General features: G+C 47.2%; 1 protein-coding gene across 1 annotated transcript in view; it reads right to left on the bottom strand.

Annotated features, from left to right (window-relative positions):
• Nucleotides 1-18,970, bottom strand: part of GCN1 (GCN1 activator of EIF2AK4) — a 58,773-nt gene that overhangs the window by 29,845 nt on the left and 9,958 nt on the right. Inside the window, exons 6-26 of the mRNA XM_001488848.7 lie at nt 15,279-15,377; nt 15,052-15,186; nt 14,132-14,200; nt 13,895-14,003; nt 13,225-13,299; nt 12,830-12,958; nt 12,255-12,305; nt 11,821-11,919; nt 11,430-11,603; nt 9,954-10,106; nt 8,736-8,828; nt 7,577-7,652; nt 7,264-7,423; nt 6,271-6,460; nt 6,053-6,177; nt 5,083-5,261; nt 4,687-4,780; nt 3,355-3,468; nt 3,036-3,234; nt 1,979-2,134; nt 1,319-1,500 (exon numbers count right to left, since the gene is read on the bottom strand). Of these exons, the coding sequence (XP_001488898.3) occupies nt 1,319-1,500; nt 1,979-2,134; nt 3,036-3,234; nt 3,355-3,468; nt 4,687-4,780; nt 5,083-5,261; nt 6,053-6,177; nt 6,271-6,460; nt 7,264-7,423; nt 7,577-7,652; nt 8,736-8,828; nt 9,954-10,106; nt 11,430-11,603; nt 11,821-11,919; nt 12,255-12,305; nt 12,830-12,958; nt 13,225-13,299; nt 13,895-14,003; nt 14,132-14,200; nt 15,052-15,186; nt 15,279-15,377 (2,661 nt within the window). The remainder of the gene's footprint in view (nt 1-1,318; nt 1,501-1,978; nt 2,135-3,035; nt 3,235-3,354; nt 3,469-4,686; nt 4,781-5,082; nt 5,262-6,052; nt 6,178-6,270; nt 6,461-7,263; nt 7,424-7,576; nt 7,653-8,735; nt 8,829-9,953; nt 10,107-11,429; nt 11,604-11,820; nt 11,920-12,254; nt 12,306-12,829; nt 12,959-13,224; nt 13,300-13,894; nt 14,004-14,131; nt 14,201-15,051; nt 15,187-15,278; nt 15,378-18,970) is intronic.

The raw sequence follows: 18,970 nt of genomic DNA, 5'->3' as shown, positions 1-18,970 counted from the left end.
CGTCCTATGGAAATTCTCACATGGGTGCACAGGGGCCATATACATAAAAGGGGGCACACCATAGCACTGCTCCCAACAGAGAAAAATTAGAAACAACCTTAAAACATCCATCAACAGGTAAAGACTTAACTAAAAAATGCTGTAGCCATTGCAGAGAATCCCACAGCGCCTGTAAAATACTTCATTTATATGCAATGACATGGGAAGAGATCCAGAGTATATATCATATGAAAAAAGCAATACTTTTTATTTTTTTTAAAGACTGGCACCTGAGCTAACAACTGTTGCCAATCTTTTGTTTTTGCTTTTTCTCCCCAAATCCCCCCAGTACATAGTTGTCTATTTTAGTTGTGGGTCCTTCTAGTTGTGGCATGTGGGATGCCGCCTCAACGTGGCCTGATGAGCAGTGCCATGTCCGCGCCCAGGATCTGAACCAGCGAAACCCTGGGCCACCGAAGCAGAGCATCAAACTTAACCACTTGGCCACGGGGCCAGCCCCCAATACTTTTTTTTTTTTTACAATATTTTTACAATATTTTTGCTTTACTGTGTGTGAGGGTGTGAGTTTTACATGTGCTTGCTTAAAAAAAGGTTCACGTTGGGGCCAGCCCAGTGGCATAGTGCTTAAGTTTGCATGCTCCGCTTTGGCAGGCCCAGGGTTCGCCAGTTCAGATCCTGGGTGCTGACCTATGAACCACTTGTCAAGCCATGCTGTGGCAGGCGTCCCACATAAAGAGTAGAGGAAGATGGGCAGGGATATTAGCTTAGGGACAATCTTCCTCAGCAAAAGGAGGAGGACTGGCGGCGGATGTTAGCTCAAGGTTAACCTTCCTCAAAAAAATAAAAGGGTCCACGAGGGTATACACCTAACTGCTAGCAACTGTCCCCTCTGGGGATTGGCACTTCTGTTTTGTTTCTGTACTGTTGGAATTTTTAAAAATATGCATGCATTACTTTGGCAAATTTTTAAAACATAATCTATTAAAAAGAAAACGCCTCCATGAATAAGGTCCAATCTCATAATTGTAAGTCACAGGAAAAGGCAGCAGTACTATCTTCTGAGTTAGAAATAAAACAAACATAGTAAATTGATACAAAATCCTTCAATTTCTTCAGGTCATAAACTATCAGACACAAGAAACCCGTTAAGCTTCTTTGAGGCCTTGACAGCTGCACTAAACAGAACATCTGGGTTCTCCTCACCAATGGCTGCTGCTGTAGGTGTAAACACACACTCCACTGCCCCACCAAGGTGCTGAAAGCCCCTGCCTCCCCAACTTCCCTTAAGCCAAGGGGAGAGCGGAGCTCCCCTGCCAACCTCATCCACACGCCCGGGCGGGTTGCTGGGTGAGGCCCTCAGCTGGGCATGGACAGTGAGGATCTGAAGAATCTGGGCCATGCGCTCCTCCTCCTCCTCACTGTGGCAGGGCATCTCGGTCAGCACCATCTTCAAAAACGGGAAGACTAAGGAGAAGGCTGGCGCAGACAGGGGCGCGGCATCTGTGAGAGCAAGAGGCAGACACAATCCTACAGGCAGGGCAGGGCACAGACGCTGCTGCCTCAGTCTCCATCCTCAGAGCGAGTGGGCAGGGGGAAAGGCTGGAAAACCTTTCTGACACCCAAAAGCACACAGTATGATGACAGGGACGACAGCTGGTAGCCCAGTTCTAAAGCCAGTCCTGCTCCTACCCCAAACACTGCCCAGTTCCAGAATGTGAGAGTTAAAATGGACAAGTAGGTTCCACTGACAAGAAGTAAACCCTCAATGGAGGTCTCAGCAACTCACAGAATGCCAGGATTGAACTCAAAAATCCTTCATCTACTCCAACCCCCACTTTTTGGATGAGCAAACCAAGGCCAGGGAGGGAAGGAAGCTGCCCAAGGCCACAGCCTCAAGAACTCTGGGGGACGCCACAGTTCATGGATTCCCCACCCCGACTCATATCACCTCGAGCCCTTTGTCTGCCCTGTCCCTTACCTTGCTCACCCTTGCCCCCCCTGCTGGTGATGGTGTGGCTGTGCAGCAGGGTCACTGCTCTCTTCACAGCCAGCGACAGCTCTTCTTGGCACCATGACTTATCCAGGGCACACTCTGGCTTCAGCAGACGCAGAGTCACATGGCTCACCAAAGTGCCTGTGTCCAAGAGAAGGGACTCAGCAGAGAATGACCCATGCAAAGATGCAGAATCTGGCCTGGGTGCAAACCAGGGACACAGGGCAAAGACGCCACATCCCTCTGACTTAACAGTAATCAATTCTGCCGTGCCAAAATATCCTCACCCTAACTTCTCATTTCATCTCTGTGACAGTGCTGAAGGGTAGGCAGGCAGGGAGCTGTCCCGACATTAAGAAACTAAAAGTATGCTGAGAAGAGGCAAGAGCCATCCAAGGATTATTCAGCCAGAAGTAAAGCTCTAGCTGTATGGCATTCCTACCTTCCACGCAACAGCCCAGCCAGCCAGGTAACACTTCTGGCAGCTTCTATATGTACTGACTGACTTTTCCCCTCAGAACAGTTCCCAGATTCCACCCTCACCCATGGCAACATATCCTTTAGGCGAGGAAGTCTGCTCAAGGTCATTAAACAACCCACAAAGTGAGGACACCATAATTCCCAGTCACTCTACCTGGTCTTTGTTTCTCCAAAGCCAAAAGAAAGCTAAAGGTCACAGAGACCTCTAATCACCAACAAGTGGGTGCTCTGGGGTGCGCTGACTGGCCACGTGGCATCAAACCTTCCCCAGCGCCACTGAATTTCTGACTCCCTAGTTTTAAAACTCCTACAGAAAGATCACACTGACTAGTACCTAAACCTTGGTCCTCAGAGTGAAAGCACAGCAGACAAAATGGGAGAGAGGTGGCATTACGTCATTCCTAAGGACATGCAGCTTGAGGTTCCCAAAGCTGCTTCCATATGGAAACAAAAGTCAGTAGCCTAGATCACTGTGTACCTCCCCACAAGCACTCAGGGGCATCCGCTGCCCACCTCTCAACCTGCCCCAGGCAACACCCACAGCCAGCAAACAAGGACTAACCCAAAGCCTTGAGCCGAGGGGGCATGACACAGCCAGCCAAGGACAGGAAAGGGTTCTTGATCCTAGGAGCGGCCAGCGGAGATTTCAGCAAGGGCAGGAAAGAGTCAACCAAGACAGGGATGTACTGGGTCAGGCCAGATGGGTTCTTGGCCAGGATGGTGTCCAGCAGTCCTAGCGCCGCCTCCAGCTCACTATCCAGCTGCAAGTAGAGTTGTCCCAGGGGGCAGGTCAGCAGGGCCCTGCTCCAGGACAGCAAAGAGTGGGGCTGGGCCGCCCAGCACTCTCACAGCACAGGTGTGTGGTGGCAGCAGCCACTTACCTCCTGCAGCCGCCTGCGGATCTGTGCCTCCTTGTCCAGCTGAGCCTGCAGCATCTCCTTCTGCTTGCTGGTCAGCTGCACCTCCTCTTTTATGCCCTTCTTCTTCTTTATCTCCTGAAGGGAACGAGCAAAGCAATTTCATCTCCAGGGAACAGACCTCCCTCCCTACTACAGAGGAGGGCAAGCTCAGTTCCACAAGCACCATGCTAGCTCTAAGTCTGTGACCTGGGCCCCCAAACCTGCCATGTGGCCTCCTCCATCTCCCACAAAGTCTGCAGCCATCTGCTTTCTACAGAACGGAGAGAGTAGTGGAGAAGGGATTTCTTACTGGACTCTCTACTGACAAACACAAGGGAGCCCTTTGATACATTAGAAAAATGAAAAGTCCCCCAATGTGCTGAAAAGGGTATTTTGGTACACACATAGCTTCAGAATCAAAACTTCAGCCTCCCCTCCTGGCCAGGACCTCCCTACAGAAGCTCTCCCCGGTCTAAGCTGAAGCCTGGAAAAGGTCGAGAAAGCACTCATTCATTCAGCGAGTATTTACTGAGCACCTACATTGTGCCAGGCACTGTTCTAGATGCTGGGGAGACCATGGGGAACAAGACCAAGTCTCAGCCCTCACAGAGCTCACAATCTAGTGGGCAAAGATAACAACGAGCAGGTAAATAAATACACAAACAAGATGACTTCAGATCACGACAAATGTTATAAAAGGATTTAGGAGGATGCATAGTAACCAGGAAGAAGGATGGAGTTTACTTTAGATGGGGTGGGCAGGGTGGTCACCTCTCTAAGAAGGGAACACGTAGACATGTGAAAGATAAGGGATGGGAAAGAAAGAAGAACCCAGTCTGATAAAGACCGAGGGAAGAACAAAGTCTGAGACAGGAAAGAACCCTGTGTGCTCTGCTTCTATCGGAACCAGTTCTGTTAGAAGCTGAATACGGCAATCAAACCACACTTCCTCAGAGGCTACATTGTGCCACACCCTGTGCCTGCTGTCAGGAGGAAAGACAGGTCCCAGCCTTCCAGGAGCTGAGAGGACAGGCATGGAATCAAGCAACACCACTTAGTGGAGGAACATACGAACTGCTGCCGGCACCCAACAAAGAGAGAAATTTGTTTTCCTTGAGTTGGGGGTGGAGAAAGCTACGGACAAAGGGTAACTAAAGAGTGTGAAGGACCTGGGAGGGTGCGGGAGACCAAAGGAGTGTGCCATGGGTCTGAGGATGACCCAAGGGAACAGTATATAGTGCACCAGGAAAAGTCACCAGCCTGAGGCCACAAAACTCAGCAGCCACTCCATGTGCGATGGTTCCGCATACTCACCTCCTTCAGCTCCAGCTCGATGATCTGCTCCTTGAAGGAATAAGCTTTGTTCTCCCGCTTCATGTTGGCCTTTTTTATGCTGTCTTGCTGGGCACTGAAACACCAGAGTAGGTGATCAGCCAGCTTCAAAATAGCCAGCAGGCCCTTCAGCCTCCCACTAGCCATGAAATCCCAGCTAGCTTTTAGGTAGTATGCACCAGAAAAGTGCTGGACACTCAACATGCTCTTGTATCCCGGGACTAAGCATGTGCCTGGAACAGAGCAGGTACCTGTCCAGTGAATGCATAGGTTGTTTCATTTGTTCCTCACAATGACCCTAAAAAGGAGGTGTTGTCTCCATCTTACAGGCAAGAAAACTAAGCCTTGGGCCAACTGAGCCCAGAAGTGGGGTCTCACCTCTGGATGATGGATTTGTCATACAGTTCCCCGGCAGGAGTCTGCATGATGGCAAACTCCTCCCGGGTCACCTGGCGCAAGGCAGGGTTCTGCACAGAGGCGGTGATGGTGCTGATGAGCTGCGGGAGGACTCGGTCCGGCGACAGGATGGAGAGGGAACCCATGGCATTCATGGAAGACTGCCAGGCAAACACAGATACAGTCAGTGTGCACTAAGGCTGGCATTGGAGAGGGGTCCTGCCACGCCTAAATGCCCCTAGAAATTGGCTCCCCTTCTTGCCACTGCCTCTTCTTTTTGAGCACTGCCTGCCAGAGTGGACAGCTGTGGCATGTTCCTGCCTTCTCAACAAGCATTTATCCCTTTGTCTGGAATAGCAGCCTGATTTGGGGGACACACTCCTCCTCTACTCTCAATCTCTATGCTTCAGGTGAAGCTGTCCCCACCCTTTCCAGAGGTGGGCACGTGGTCCAGACCAGAAGGAGAGGCTCAGGGACGAGCATAGGAGCCAAGTCAGGTCAACCAGGGACAGTGAGAGCACATGCCAGTTGAAATGACTAGAAAATGCACGCTGCTTCTACTGGAGCTGATAAGAGGACAAGCTGTAAGCCTGGAACTCTAGCCACTATCCTCCTACCAGAAAGGGGAATGCTGTCTGAGAAAGGAGCCCACATCGTGGAAAGCAGGGATGAGACAAGAGAGACGGACAAAGAGCAAGAGAGACATCACCTACAATGTCCTGAGGACAACATCTGAGTCCCTGCAGCCAGCATCACCTGGAGCCAGTCATATCCAGGGACTTAGCAGTTAGACGAGGCAGTGAGTTGTCTCTGTGCTCAAACCAGTTTGCATTTTCTGTCACTTGCAACCCCAGGGTCCAAGCCCACATTTCATCACATCTTCAGCTGTTTCTTTGAATCTTCCCTTCCCACACTCTGACCCGAGGCCAGAACCAGCTCAGGCACTAATCACCTGGTTGAGGGGACTCTGTGTGGTGATCCTAGGAATGATCTGATCCAGGTGCCTGGTGATGAAGGCTTCGGGATCAATCTTCATCCTAGTGAGAAGTGCTGGCCAGAGTCCAGATTGCACTGCCACTGAAGGGGAGTGGAGCTGTTTGAGGCTTTCTGCTCAGCCTGCTCTTACAAGAGAGCCCTCCCACCCCTTGCACACCCACCCCAGACACAGACCTAAGGATGGGTGGTGGGAGATGATCAGCATTTCCTGGGCCAGCTGTTCAGTGTTGGTGACGTCACCCTCCAGGCCTGGCACCCCAGAGATGATACACAGAGCCTCCTGCAGGACTCGTGGAGGCACACAGGCCTTGCCTGACTCAGTCACCTCCCCAGCATCGGTCACCAGAGCCTCTAAGGGCAGCACCTGTGTGGAGACAACACATGAGCTCCCACTGCTCAGAGTGCTGTGCAGGCTTGGCACACATGGACACAACTGCCTTTTGCTCATGTTGTTTTCTGGGGCTCCTACTGGATAAAGACTGATACCCAGCTCCCTGCATTGGGACCTACAGGCTGTGAGATGTGTCTGGAAGGAGGAAGCACCTGTGACTTTGCACCTAAAAAGCCCACAGGGGAAAAGAAGGCAAGAGAAACTGGTCCAGGAGACCCAGCTGACAGACCCACCCGTCCGTCACTGGCCCACATCCCTCAAGCAGGATTAGGGAGGGAGGGAAGCAGGGAAATGGGGCACAGAGGGCAGTGAAACAGGAGCCAGGTCTTTGGAATCTACTCCTAGTTCCGCCACCCACTGGCCAGGAGACCCTACGCAAGTCTTCCAGATGCCGGAACCCTGGATAACTCATACAAAATAAGGGTAGCAAGCCTGTCTGCCTTTTAAAGGCATTGTGAAAAAGCAAAAGGGAGAATGGGCTTTATAACATTCGTGAAAATGTTATAAAGGGCTTTAAAAACAAAGTGTTATTCCATTAGTCAGGGATAAAAAGGTTGCACTACATGTCATAAGATGTGGGAAGAAAGAAAAGGGTCTATGAAAAGGAAAAGGAATTTTACAAAACAAGATGTTACCGGAGCTTGAGGGCAGAGAAGATTCTAGCATCACACAGGGTGTGAGTGAGTAAGAAGAGCCCAGGAGTGGCCCAGCCAACACCCCATGGCATAAGCAGGGTCAGGAAACAGCTCTGAATTCTGGTGCCCAGGTGCCCTCACCTTGTGAGAACTGAGGACAGTCTTCAGCTCCTCTAGGAGTCCGTACGCCAGCTTAAAGCCCCCGAGAGAGGACAGCAGCTTCCGAACTGTCTGCTGAGCCTGCCTGCGCACGTGCCAGGTGCGACTCAGGAGCACCGCCACCAGAGCCCGGTGGTACTGCCTGCGAGCACAGGGACAAACCTTCCTTGGGGACGGCCAGGCGCGGGGCTCTCCACAGCAAGCCCTCCCACCCCCTGCACACCGCCGTTCCTCAGGATCCTGCCAGGGTTTGCCTCGTTTGGCCCAAGAGGAAAGGTAAGTGAGCCTCACGTACTGAACTTTGTTGGCTGTGAGTCTCTGAGGGTGGTCAAGGAAAAGTCTCTCCGTCAGCTGCAACACAGTACACAGGGCTAGGAGGGGAGAGAAACAGCACACATGATTTTAAAGTAGAGAACACATCCAGAAAAAACTGGAAAGAACTGGAAAATGAACACCAAAATGTAAATGCGATTATCACTGGATGTGAAATTACAGCTCATTTGAATTCCCCTCTTTTTGCTAACTATGCACACATGTATTTTGGAATATGTAAAAATATACACTTTCTTTTAATTAATTAAAAATTACTATGCAGTTCTAAAAAAGAATAAAGACACTCATTACATACTGGCATGGAATGATTTCCAAGTCTAGACAGCATAATGTGTACAGCAGGCATGCTACCATTTGTGTAAAAAGGTAGAGAACTAACACATAAAGATATTTGCTGGTATAAATATAAAATACCAAGGATACACAAGAAGCTGATAAAATTGGTTCTCCATAGCCAGGGACACTGGGTGGCCAGAGATCAAAGCAAGGGTACAATTTTCAGTGTAGACGCTCTTGGATCTTTTATTTTTGAATTACATGAATGTACTTCCTATACAAAAAACTAGCTAAATTTTTTTTAAAAAACCAGAAAGTGACTAACAGTTATAGCTCATTAATAGGATGTTGTGATTTGTGAGTCAATATGACTTTTCAAATCATCAATTAGTGGCAGACACGCCTAAGGCAACCTAGAATTTTAAACCTACATTTAAAGATCAACTGTTTCTTCTCTGCCAGGATAGAAACCAGCAGCTTTTGTGCCTCCTGGTAGGGGAGTGGAGCCAGCCACATTCTACCAGAGCTTCTCTTAATAGAACAAAACCTCTGAGACAGCACCAATTACCCAATCAGCTATAATTACACCTAATATCACAGCCCCACAACCATTAGTGCTCTGTCTCCACAAATCTCCCACTTCCCCTCATCTCCCTGGCATTATACACGCCCCGCAGGAATAAATTCATTCTCACGACAGTCAAGCTGCTGGCCAGATCACCCTGGTCCAGGTTTTTGCAAAGCTGACTAGTCAAGACAACAGATAATCGGGGAAGGGTCCAGTCCGAAGACCTGCCAAAGACTTGGCCCCAACCTCAAGTTCAACCAAGGGGAGAGTAACTCACCATCCTCTGAAGCCATGAGCAGGAATTTCTCAGAAGTGAAAATCTGCTTCTTCTCATCCACAATCAGCTGCCAGAAATTGCTCAGTTTGGCCTCTGCAAGAAACGAAAGGTTGCTCCACAACCCAGCTCACCACGTCCAGCAGAGCTGGTCCCCTCATCCTGAAGCTGTGGGGCTGGCTTTGCTGACAGACCCTCAGCTACAGCAGGCAGGGGTGCTCCGCCAGAAGGGATAAGTCATTCCCAGGCCCTCTGCCTGCCCCCATTCTGAGAACTAACCGTCCTTCTAGTATCATCGCCTGTATGAAAACCTTTGGTGGTTCTCTGTTGTCCACAGGATCCCAGGCGAGCTGCCTCCCATCTGAAATTCCCACCTAGCCCAGGCACCAGGCTGAAATACTTGAGGTTCACACATGGTGCTTTCCCTGCCCTTCTCTGACTGGGGCTGGTTTGAACTCACACTGGGCCATTCCCTTCCAGCTGGCGAAAGACTTCCTAGCCTTCAGGACCTTAGTTCAAATGCTCCCTCCTTCAGGAAACCTTTCCTGGCACCCAGCCAGTGCCCTGGCATATACAGAGATGGCATATGACTCCATTTCTAACCATGGGAATAAGTTCAGGTATGTCTGTATGCAGAGTAAAAAGTGGACTGAAGAAAGCATGGAATAGCACACAGACACACAAAAAAGTTCTTTTTGTTGTACTGATTTGGAATCTTTTCCAAGATATGCTCAGTATATAACATGGCATATACAGTTTGTTACCCAGCATGTTTAGTTGATGACTCACTGACTATCCTTAGACACAAAACTGGTAATACTGCCCAGGAAGGGGAACTAAGTGGCTGGAAGACAGGCTAGCTAAGGGGAAGTTTTTCACATTATATCCTCTCGTACCTTTTGAATTCTGTACTCTCTAACTGTACAACCAATTTTAATAAAACGTCCCCTACTAAACTCAGGTCAGTCTGCGCATTATCTACCGGCCCTGATCCCAGAGCACTGGATGAAAGAGGACGGTGACAGAGTCCCCTGACTGCATTCCCATTGCTCACTGCGACCCTGAAGCTTATCCCTGCAGATGACAAGCAGCCCTGTGGCTGACCCAGAGCAGTAAGTGGCCAAGCTGAACCTGTAAAATTCTAAACACCACGACACTCCTCCCAAGGACTCTGAAAGAGGCTCTTGTCTACTACCATCCTAGACACTTCTGGACTCTTACCAGCCTGTGAGTCAGCCATGGAAAGCTTCGAGAGCAGCAGGGCTGCGGCGACTCCTTCAGTGACTGTGGGAACCTGAGTGCTTTGGGAGGCTGCCTTCTCCACTGTCTGGACAAGCAAGGGCAGTAAGTCCAGGGCCTGCAGTAGTGTGTCACCTGTGGAGAGAGGACCAGAACCTCACAGAACACTCTGATCCTTGGGAGTGACAAGATTACTCAAGAAAGGAGTTATCCACCTAGATCTGATCCGGCTGACTAAAACCCTTCAGTTACCCTGTCAAATATCTTGAAGAAGTGGAATTAGAATCTGAGGCTTAACTCAAACTCTACAGCCATAAAGTTAGAGTTAGAAGGATCCTAACTAATCCAATAGTCCAGCTATTCATTTTTATGGAAAAGGAAACAGACCAAGAGAGGTTACATGAGTTGCCCAAGGCCACATATCTGGTTGAGGGAGAGCCAGGGCCAACCTCAAGCCTATCAATTACTATCTGGGGTTCTTCTCCCATACCAGATGACCTCTGGACCCAAATTTCAAAAGCAGAACTAATTTGCTGACCTATGAACTATGAAACTCAGAAAAAAAAAGGTAGAAACCTATTAAAACTATAGCTAAATCCATGTTTTCTTAACTACTAAACTGGCATATCAGAACATTTCACAATGAAACCAGTTTTCCTTTCGGATGATGTCATGGATTTGAATTCAGGAAATGTTTATTTTAAAAGTTTATTTTATATTATGTTTATTTTAAAAGCATCAAGCAGAACTAACTAAAGCTGCAGAGACTAGGTTAAACCATGTCTTAGCTATCTAGAACTCAATTTAAAATCAAGGCTGATCAATGCAACAAAATTGCAAACTGATATATGAATATAGGAACTATATAAAACAGTGTCCCCTCTCTAAAGGCAGCTGTAGAATTTCCTAGACATTTCCTTAAACACAGCCATCCTAAGTTTAAACCTTTTTAGAAGACATACAAGCCTATCTCAGAGGTGGAAGTCAACGTTGGAGATTTTCCCCATGGAGATCAAGCTCCTGTACGAACACGAAAGTTTCCCCTAGCTCTTCCTGGGAAGAGGTGGATGCCTATGTCCAAATAACAGTAGGTCTGCTGGCACTGAAGCAAGGGCAGAGGTTGTTTTTAATAGGTCCAGCACAAAGTTTATATGAAGTTGGACCTTTCCTCCAATCAGTCCTATCAGAATCACTTCTCCATGATCTCAGATAATGTAGTGGCAGGTTCTGGTTCCGGGTCCTCTCTGAATAAGCTTTTTATTTTGAAATTCTGCTAAGGAGGAGAAGCCAGAATTTACTGTGAAGTTGGACTCTGATTCTGAGCTTTATGGATGACTAAGCCAAATGCTGCCAGAGATGTAAAACTAAATGATGCAAAATAAGCTGAACCAAAAGGGAAAGCCTGGAAAGGTGATCACGCCCTGGAGACTTGGTCCCCTCCGCGGGGCAGGATCTCACCTCGGAAGCAGGCCAACATGCACTGCAAGTAGGCGTGCCTCACTGCAGAGGTGGAGGTTTTAAGGCTGAAGGCTTTCTTGAACCATTCAGTGAGCTTCTTGGGCACTTCCGTGGTGAATCGGTTACACCAAAGAGCCAGGACAGAGACAGCATGCACCAAGGTAACTTCATGAACTAAGGCAAGAAGCAGAAATCCAGTCAGTCTGACATTTTAGACCCACGTCAAATCACTGCCAGCAGTGTAGGAAAGCAAGCAGGAGTACCAGGGAGAGAAAACAGTGATGCTTCGGGAGGAGATGTGCCTTCAGAAGAGGTTCATGGCAAGCTGAACACGAAAACCAGGATCAAGGTTGGGTCTAGACTGCATTCTCACTATGCTGCACACAATTACCTTCTTGCTGGAGAAACGGGATGAACAGCTCAGCAACGGTCCCATTCAGGACTTGACTGGAATGCCCAGAAACCACGTGATGACTGACACTCCCAATCCCTGGAAGGTAGGGGATCCCCCGCTCAGCCCCTCATCAGCATGAAATCACCAACACATGAGTCTTTCCGCCACTGCCCACCTCCGCAGCAGCCATGCCTCTCCTCTGGCCATTACTGACCCTCCCTCAATCCCCCCGCAAACACCCTGCCTTCTGTAGAAGCCAGGCCTCCCACTAGACTTGCCAAGCAGGCAGGCAGCAGAGTCCTGGGAGCCAGGCTGGGATGTCCAAGATTGTCAGAAGAGTCAAGATCCAAAGAAGGACTCGCCTTACCCAATAGTTACATTACACCTCATCTACTACCACACTTCCTACTACCCACAGAGAAATTCAGTACCTGAGAGGACGCTGATCTTCTGGGCTACAATAGTTAGTTTTCCCTCTGAGCCTGAGAGGAGAGACAGTAGAGATACAAAATTCACATCTGCCACATTTCCCAAGGGGTGAATATTGTAGTCATGTGTGTGACATCCAAGATATAGTTTCCGATTCCATTAAGTAGTCTTTCTGTTGTGAAGCTGGGTTTAAAATAACATTTACTAGCTCTTTTCCCCAACTAAAAAAGGAATATGTTTTTACAGAAAATCTAAGACACAGAAAAAATACAAAGAAAAATATTTTAAAATCACTCATGTTCCCACTACTCAAAGACACTATTAACATGTTGGTGTATTTCCCTCTAGTTTTTTCCTCTATGCAGACAATAATATATATACCTAAAAAAAAAAATGAAACTGAGAACACCTCTATCTACACTGCCCTGCAAGTGCTTCTGTTCACTTTACACATTCACAGCCTACGGCCTTCACATGGCCTTGCCACGAGCAGCCTCGGAACACCAAGTGCTAGTCAGGTCTTGGAATGCTGGAGGCCACCCCTCAGCCATCTCCACGGCCAAGAAGGCTTGCTCACCTCCAAGGATGGCAAACAGGTGCCTGGTCAGGGCTTCCATTGCCGAGGAGTCACTGCATTGGTGGGCCAAGTTTCGCAGTGCCAGCACGGCTTCGTCCATCAGGCGTGGACTGTTGGATTTCAGCTGACCTGGACACACAAACAGCCACAGCTCACAGGTTGCCGACAGGTGAATATCCAGGCTTTCATCTTTGACTTTTCCATGCTCCCCACTCTTCAGTCCTAGCTCTATGTTCTCATTATAGAGGATCTCAGGAAAGATACTATGCAAACATGGTTAAAGCCTCATTTCTAATCTGAGCTGTCTCCTACCCCTTTTTCTATAATAATTGGGACAAGTACAACCAAAACCCAAGGTGTCACTCTAGGGGCTGGATAGGGGTCAAGATACTCACTGGCCAGTCCTTTCACGATGTCCAGGGCATACTGGCTGAGATCGAGAGTCACTGATGCCAGCAGACTGGAGATAGCTGAGGGGCAGAGAAAGCACTGATCATGTCAGTCTCAAGTGTAATACCCATTTTTGCCCTACTCCCCAGCCAATGTCATCAGGCTTGCCATCTAGCCACAAAGAACCATGACCACTCTTCATCTCTATATGGTCACATGAGTGGTCACACCTTTGCTCCAAGCTCTGATGTCAAGATGTATAGTGCCCCATCCCAATCAGCAAAAAATCACCCCTCCAACAGTCCACCTACACCTCTTACCAAGATTAACGGGACAGAGACTCAACTCAAATCCTATGGTTTCAAGTGCCACTTCCACATCAAGTTCAAACTGTCTAGAGAAGAGGTTCTTAACCTGGTCTCCAGAAGGTTCTTGGACCTCTAAAATTATAGGCAATATCCTAAATAGATATACTTTTGTGCATTCTTCTAGCAAAAGGGCCCATGACTTTCAACATATTCTCTTTAAAAGGGTCCCTGATCTCTCTCCCAAGGTCCCACTGAAACAGTGAATACATCCCCCGTCCTCCCCAATGCTTCCTGCTGCCAAGTATCAGGGATTCAGCTTATCAGACAACTTGTCTCCCTCCCACTGTCCTGTTTGGCAGCAACCTACTTTCAATAACATTTTCTGGACTCCTCAGTAAAGACTTCTGGATGGTGGGCAAGATCAGATCCTTAAATTCCGAGTGGGACATGTATCGGAGCAGAGGGGCACAGTTATCCTACAAAGAGAAAGGAGTCAGGCACCCAGCCCTCCCAGAACAGACCAAGAATAAAGGACAGTTCTGAATTACAGAATTTAAAATGGGATTTAGCTTGTCCAGGTGAGTAAGGGCCACCTCTCACTCACCAATAGATACTTCTGAGGCTTTACTTTGCTCATCAGGATGTTCTTCATGTAAAACTCCAGCAGGGCGCTCTAGAGAATGCAAACACCTGGTTACACCCTGACGTTCTGTGGCCTAAGAGACCCCTCTTGTGGGAATGCCTCTAAAAATACAAATCAGTGCCCCAAATTTCACAGTGTCAAGTAGAGAGGTCCCATTGATCATGCCATTCCCCATTTAAACACCTTCCACAGTTTTCCAGCACTCCTGGAATCAAGTCCAAAGTCCTTGGCTTGGCTCTTAGGCCTGCCTGCTACTCGGCTGGCTGCATCTCACACCTCTCTAGCCCACTCGTGCCACTCTACCCCACTCGCCTCCTCTATGTCCCTTCCCGCAGGCTGCTTTCTCTGCCCTCAAAGCTCTTCCTCATCCCTTGACCTTGCTAAGCCTGCTTCACCCTGTAAGATCCTTCGCTAGAGATGTGTTCCCCGACCTACAGCCTAAGTCAGGTCCCCCATTAGAGAGTAACACAGCTTCTTGCACTTTTCCCTTGAAGCGCTTATCATGGCTTTAATTAATTAGACGACTGTCTGTCTAATGGCAGACTCCTCCTCAGACTCAGTTCCGTGAGGGCAGGGAACACAGCTTCCTTGCTCACTGTTGCATCTCCAGCACCTGGCACAGTATGTGGCGCCTGGCAGCTAATCAGCTGTGGGAGAATAAATCACTGCACTAACAGGCAGACCCTCATCCCAATAACCTTGCCAGGTTTCACCCCAAGTCAGAGCTGGAGGGAAAACTGTCTAACTCCTCAAGGTTCACGTATCATGGCAAAAGGCCAGGGTCTCACGTGAGAAAACAAACAAGCTTCAGATAAGACCAGCAGCTGGAGCCACCAGGGCAAAATCAGCTCCCCCGCCTTCCCTCTAGTGAGTCCACTTGCCTTGTGCTGGTTGACCACGTCCATCTCCTTGTGGCTCGTGCAGAACTGCACCAGCAGCCCCAGCATGCCTGCATAGTTCTGGTTGGGTTCTAGGCTGAGAATGGCTGACAAGTACTGTTCCACCAGCCCGGGGTTCTGAAGAGGAAAGTGTAAAGCAGGTACATCAGATGGCAACTGGGGTGGCAGGGAAGAAGCACTGCCCACCACTCCCTGCAGCCTCCTGTCACCTCTTTCCAGAGTTTGGTGAGCTTCTTCACAGCACCATCCACAGCATGCTTGTGGGAGCCGCCCAGCACCTCCAGTAGAAGCAGGCACTGCACCTCCACCTGCCAGGACCAGGAGAGGCTCAGGTCAGGACATGAAACGGGAATGGAGGTCCCATGGCCCTCAGAGCCTGCCCAAGCCCTTCATCTGGCCCACCAGAACCTGGGTTCATCTCCACTGGGCCTCTCCCACTCAACTCCAGCCAGATCCACTTCCCTCCAGCCCCAACACTTAGCCGTGCCATTGAATTATATCTGTTCATTTATTGAGCACCTACTGTGAATCAGAGAATGAAGACACAAGGGGACCAAGGCCGATATGATCCCTGCTTTCATGCACTTTATAGACCAGAGGGAGAAAAAGGTATCAAACAAATAAACACACAAATGAATATATAATTCCAGCAAAGTAAGTGCCATATAAGAAGAGGACAACGACCCTGTTCCGTGTATTTCTTTATCTGCCTTGGCTTTTCCTTCATTAACTCCACAAATACTCACTGAACACTGACTAAATGGCAGGGACCATGCTGGGTACCGTGGATACAAACACAAAGACTGATGTGATGGTCTCGGCCTGTGTAGAGCCCACTGTCCGTCCCAGAGTGAAACGCCTAACAGGTGCTCAACTAAAAAACCTCAGAGACTTTATGGCCACAAACACTGAAGGTCACTGGTGAGCAGTGTGAATGGCCACCCTGAGAAAAAGGGCATGCTTAAGAAGTCTGCAGAATTCTATCTGCATGTGTACAAAATGGCATATGTACAAGGTTATTCACTGCAACATTTTCTATAATGATAAAAGATTGTAAACAACATAAATGGCCATCAACAGGGGACTACTTATATATACTGTGGCACATCCACTCAAAGGATTAGTAAATACTTATCAAGAATAAGAAACCTGGTAGAAGTAATCAACAACTACAGCAAAGTTGCAGGGTACAAAATCAATTTGCATAAATCAGTAGCATTTCTATACTCTAATAACGAACTAACAGAAAAAAGAACTCAAGAACACAATACCATTCACAATCTCAACAAAAAGAATAAAATACCTGTGGGTAAATTTAACTAAGGAAGTGAAGGACCTATATAATGAAAATTACAAGGCCTTTCTGAGAGAATTGGATGACGACATAAGGAGATGGAAAGACATTCCATGTACTTGGATTGGAAGAATAAACATAGTTAAAATGTCCGTTCTACCTAAAGCAATCTACAGATTCAACGCCATCCTAATCAGAATCCCAATGACATTCTTTACAGAATTAGAACAAAGAATCCTAAAATTCATATGGGGCAACAAAAGACCCCGAATTTCTAAAGCAATCCTGAGAAAAAAGAACAAAACGGGAGGCATCACAATCCCTGACTTCAAAACATACTACAAAGCTACAGTAATCAAAACAGCATGGTACTGGTACAAAAACAGGTGCACAGATCAATGGAACAGAATTGAAAGCCCAGAAATAAAACCACACATCTATGGACAGCTTATCTTCGACAAAGGAGCTGAGGGCATACAATGGAGAAAAGAAAGTCTTTTCAACAAATGGTGCTGGGAAAACTGGAAAGCCACATGTAAAAGAATGAAAATTGACCATTCTTTTTCACCGTTCACCAAAATAAACTCAAAATGGATCAAAGACCTAAAGGTGAGACCTGAAACCATAAGGCTTCTAGAAGAAAACGTAGGCAGTACACTCTTTGACATCAGTATTAAAAGGATCTTTTCGGACACCATGCCTTCTCAGAGAAGGGAAACAATAGAAAGAATAAATAAATGGGACTTCGTCAGACTAAAGAGCTTCTTCAAGGCAAATGAAAACAGGATTGAAACAAAAAAACAACCCACTAACTGGGAAAAAATATTTGCAAGTCATATATCTAACAAAGGCTTAAAATCCATAATATATAAAGAACTCTCACAACTCAACAACAAAAACTCAAACAACCCAATCAAAAAATGGGCTGGAGACATGAACAGACATTTCTCCAAAGATATACGGATGACCAATAGGCACATGAAAAGATGCTCACCATCACTGATCATAATGCAAATCAAAACTACACTAAGATATCACCTTACACCCATCAGAATGACAAAAATATCTAAAACTAATAGTAACAAATGTTGGAGAGGTTGTGGAGAAAAAGGAACCCTCATACACTGCTGGTGGGAATGCAAACTGGTGCAGCCACTATGGAAAACAGTATGGAGATTCCTCAAAAAATTAAAAATAGAACTACCATACGATCCAGCCATCCCACTACTGGGTATTTATCCAAAGAGCTTGAAGTCAGCAATCCCAAAAGTCCTATGTACCCCAATGTTCATTGCAGCATTATTTACAATAGCCAGGACATGGAAGCAACCTAAGTGCCCATCAACAGACGAATGGATAAAGAAGATGTGGTACATATATACAATGGAATACTACTCAGCTGCAAAACAGAACAAAATCATTCCATTTGCAATAACATAGACGGACCTTGAGGGAATTATGTTAAGTGAAATAAGCCAGCTAGAGAAGGAGAATCTGTGTATGACTCCACTCATATGAGGAATTTAAAAATGTGGACTAAGAACAGTTTAGTGGATACCAGGGGAAAGATGGGGTGGGGGGTGGGCACAAACGGTGAAGTGGTGCACCTACAACACAAATGACAAACATTAATGTACAACTGAAATTTCACAAGATTGTAACCTATCATTAACTCAATTAAAAAAAATAGGAAAAAAAAAAAAAAGAATAAGAAACCTGGGGCCAGTCCCATGGTGTAGTGGTTAAGTTTGGCACATTCTGCTTTGGCGGCCGGGGTTCAGAGGTTCGGATCCCAGGCGCAGAACTGCACCACTAGTCAGCCATGCTGTGGTAGCAATCCACATATAAAATAGAGGAAGACTGGCACAGATGTTAGCTCAGGGCTAATCTTCCTCAAGCAAAAAAACAAAACAACAAAAAATGAGGAAGACTGGCAGAAAAGAATGAGAAACTCTTTACATGTTACTCTGGAACAAACTCTAGGCCTGGGTAAAGAAAAATAAAACAAGATGAAAGAAAAAAGTAGGTATGGTATGCTATCATTTGTATTAAAAAATCTATTTAGTGACATATGCAAAGTAGATATCTACACACCTAAGGAACTAGTAATAGAAGGGACCTAAATGGTTAGGAAAGGGGTGAGAGGGAAAATAGTATATCCTTCCACACCTGTTGAATTTTGAACTGTTTATTTTTTTAATTAAAATAGTTTTTCAAGCTTGGTGATATCACATTCAGAACTATACTGTTGTTCCCTCTTCCTGGAATGTTCTAACCCTTATCTGGGCATGGTTTGTTCTTTCATATCCTGCTCAAATGATACCCTCTTCGAGAGGCCTTCCTCCCACCATCACCCTCCACCGCACTCTCTTTTCTGCAGCATAACTTTACGTCTTATCATTTATTTGTGGACCAGTTTGTTGTCTATCTTCTCCACAAGAGCATGTCTTGCTTTAGCCTCTGCTTCTGGAACAGCACCCAGCAAGGAAAGGGGAAAGGCCCTCAACAAATACTTGGGCGACTAAATGAACTACAACCTATGGGTATGGTCGACATCAGCAACGAGCAAAGGAAAAACCCAGATTCAAGACACAGAAAAACTAAACA

This window comes from Equus caballus, chromosome 8, assembly GCF_041296265.1.
Source record: "Equus caballus isolate H_3958 breed thoroughbred chromosome 8, TB-T2T, whole genome shotgun sequence".
Taxonomy (NCBI): domain Eukaryota; kingdom Metazoa; phylum Chordata; class Mammalia; order Perissodactyla; family Equidae; genus Equus; species Equus caballus.
Note: the sequence above shows the minus strand (reverse complement) of the source record. Positions and strands in the feature narration are given on the sequence as shown.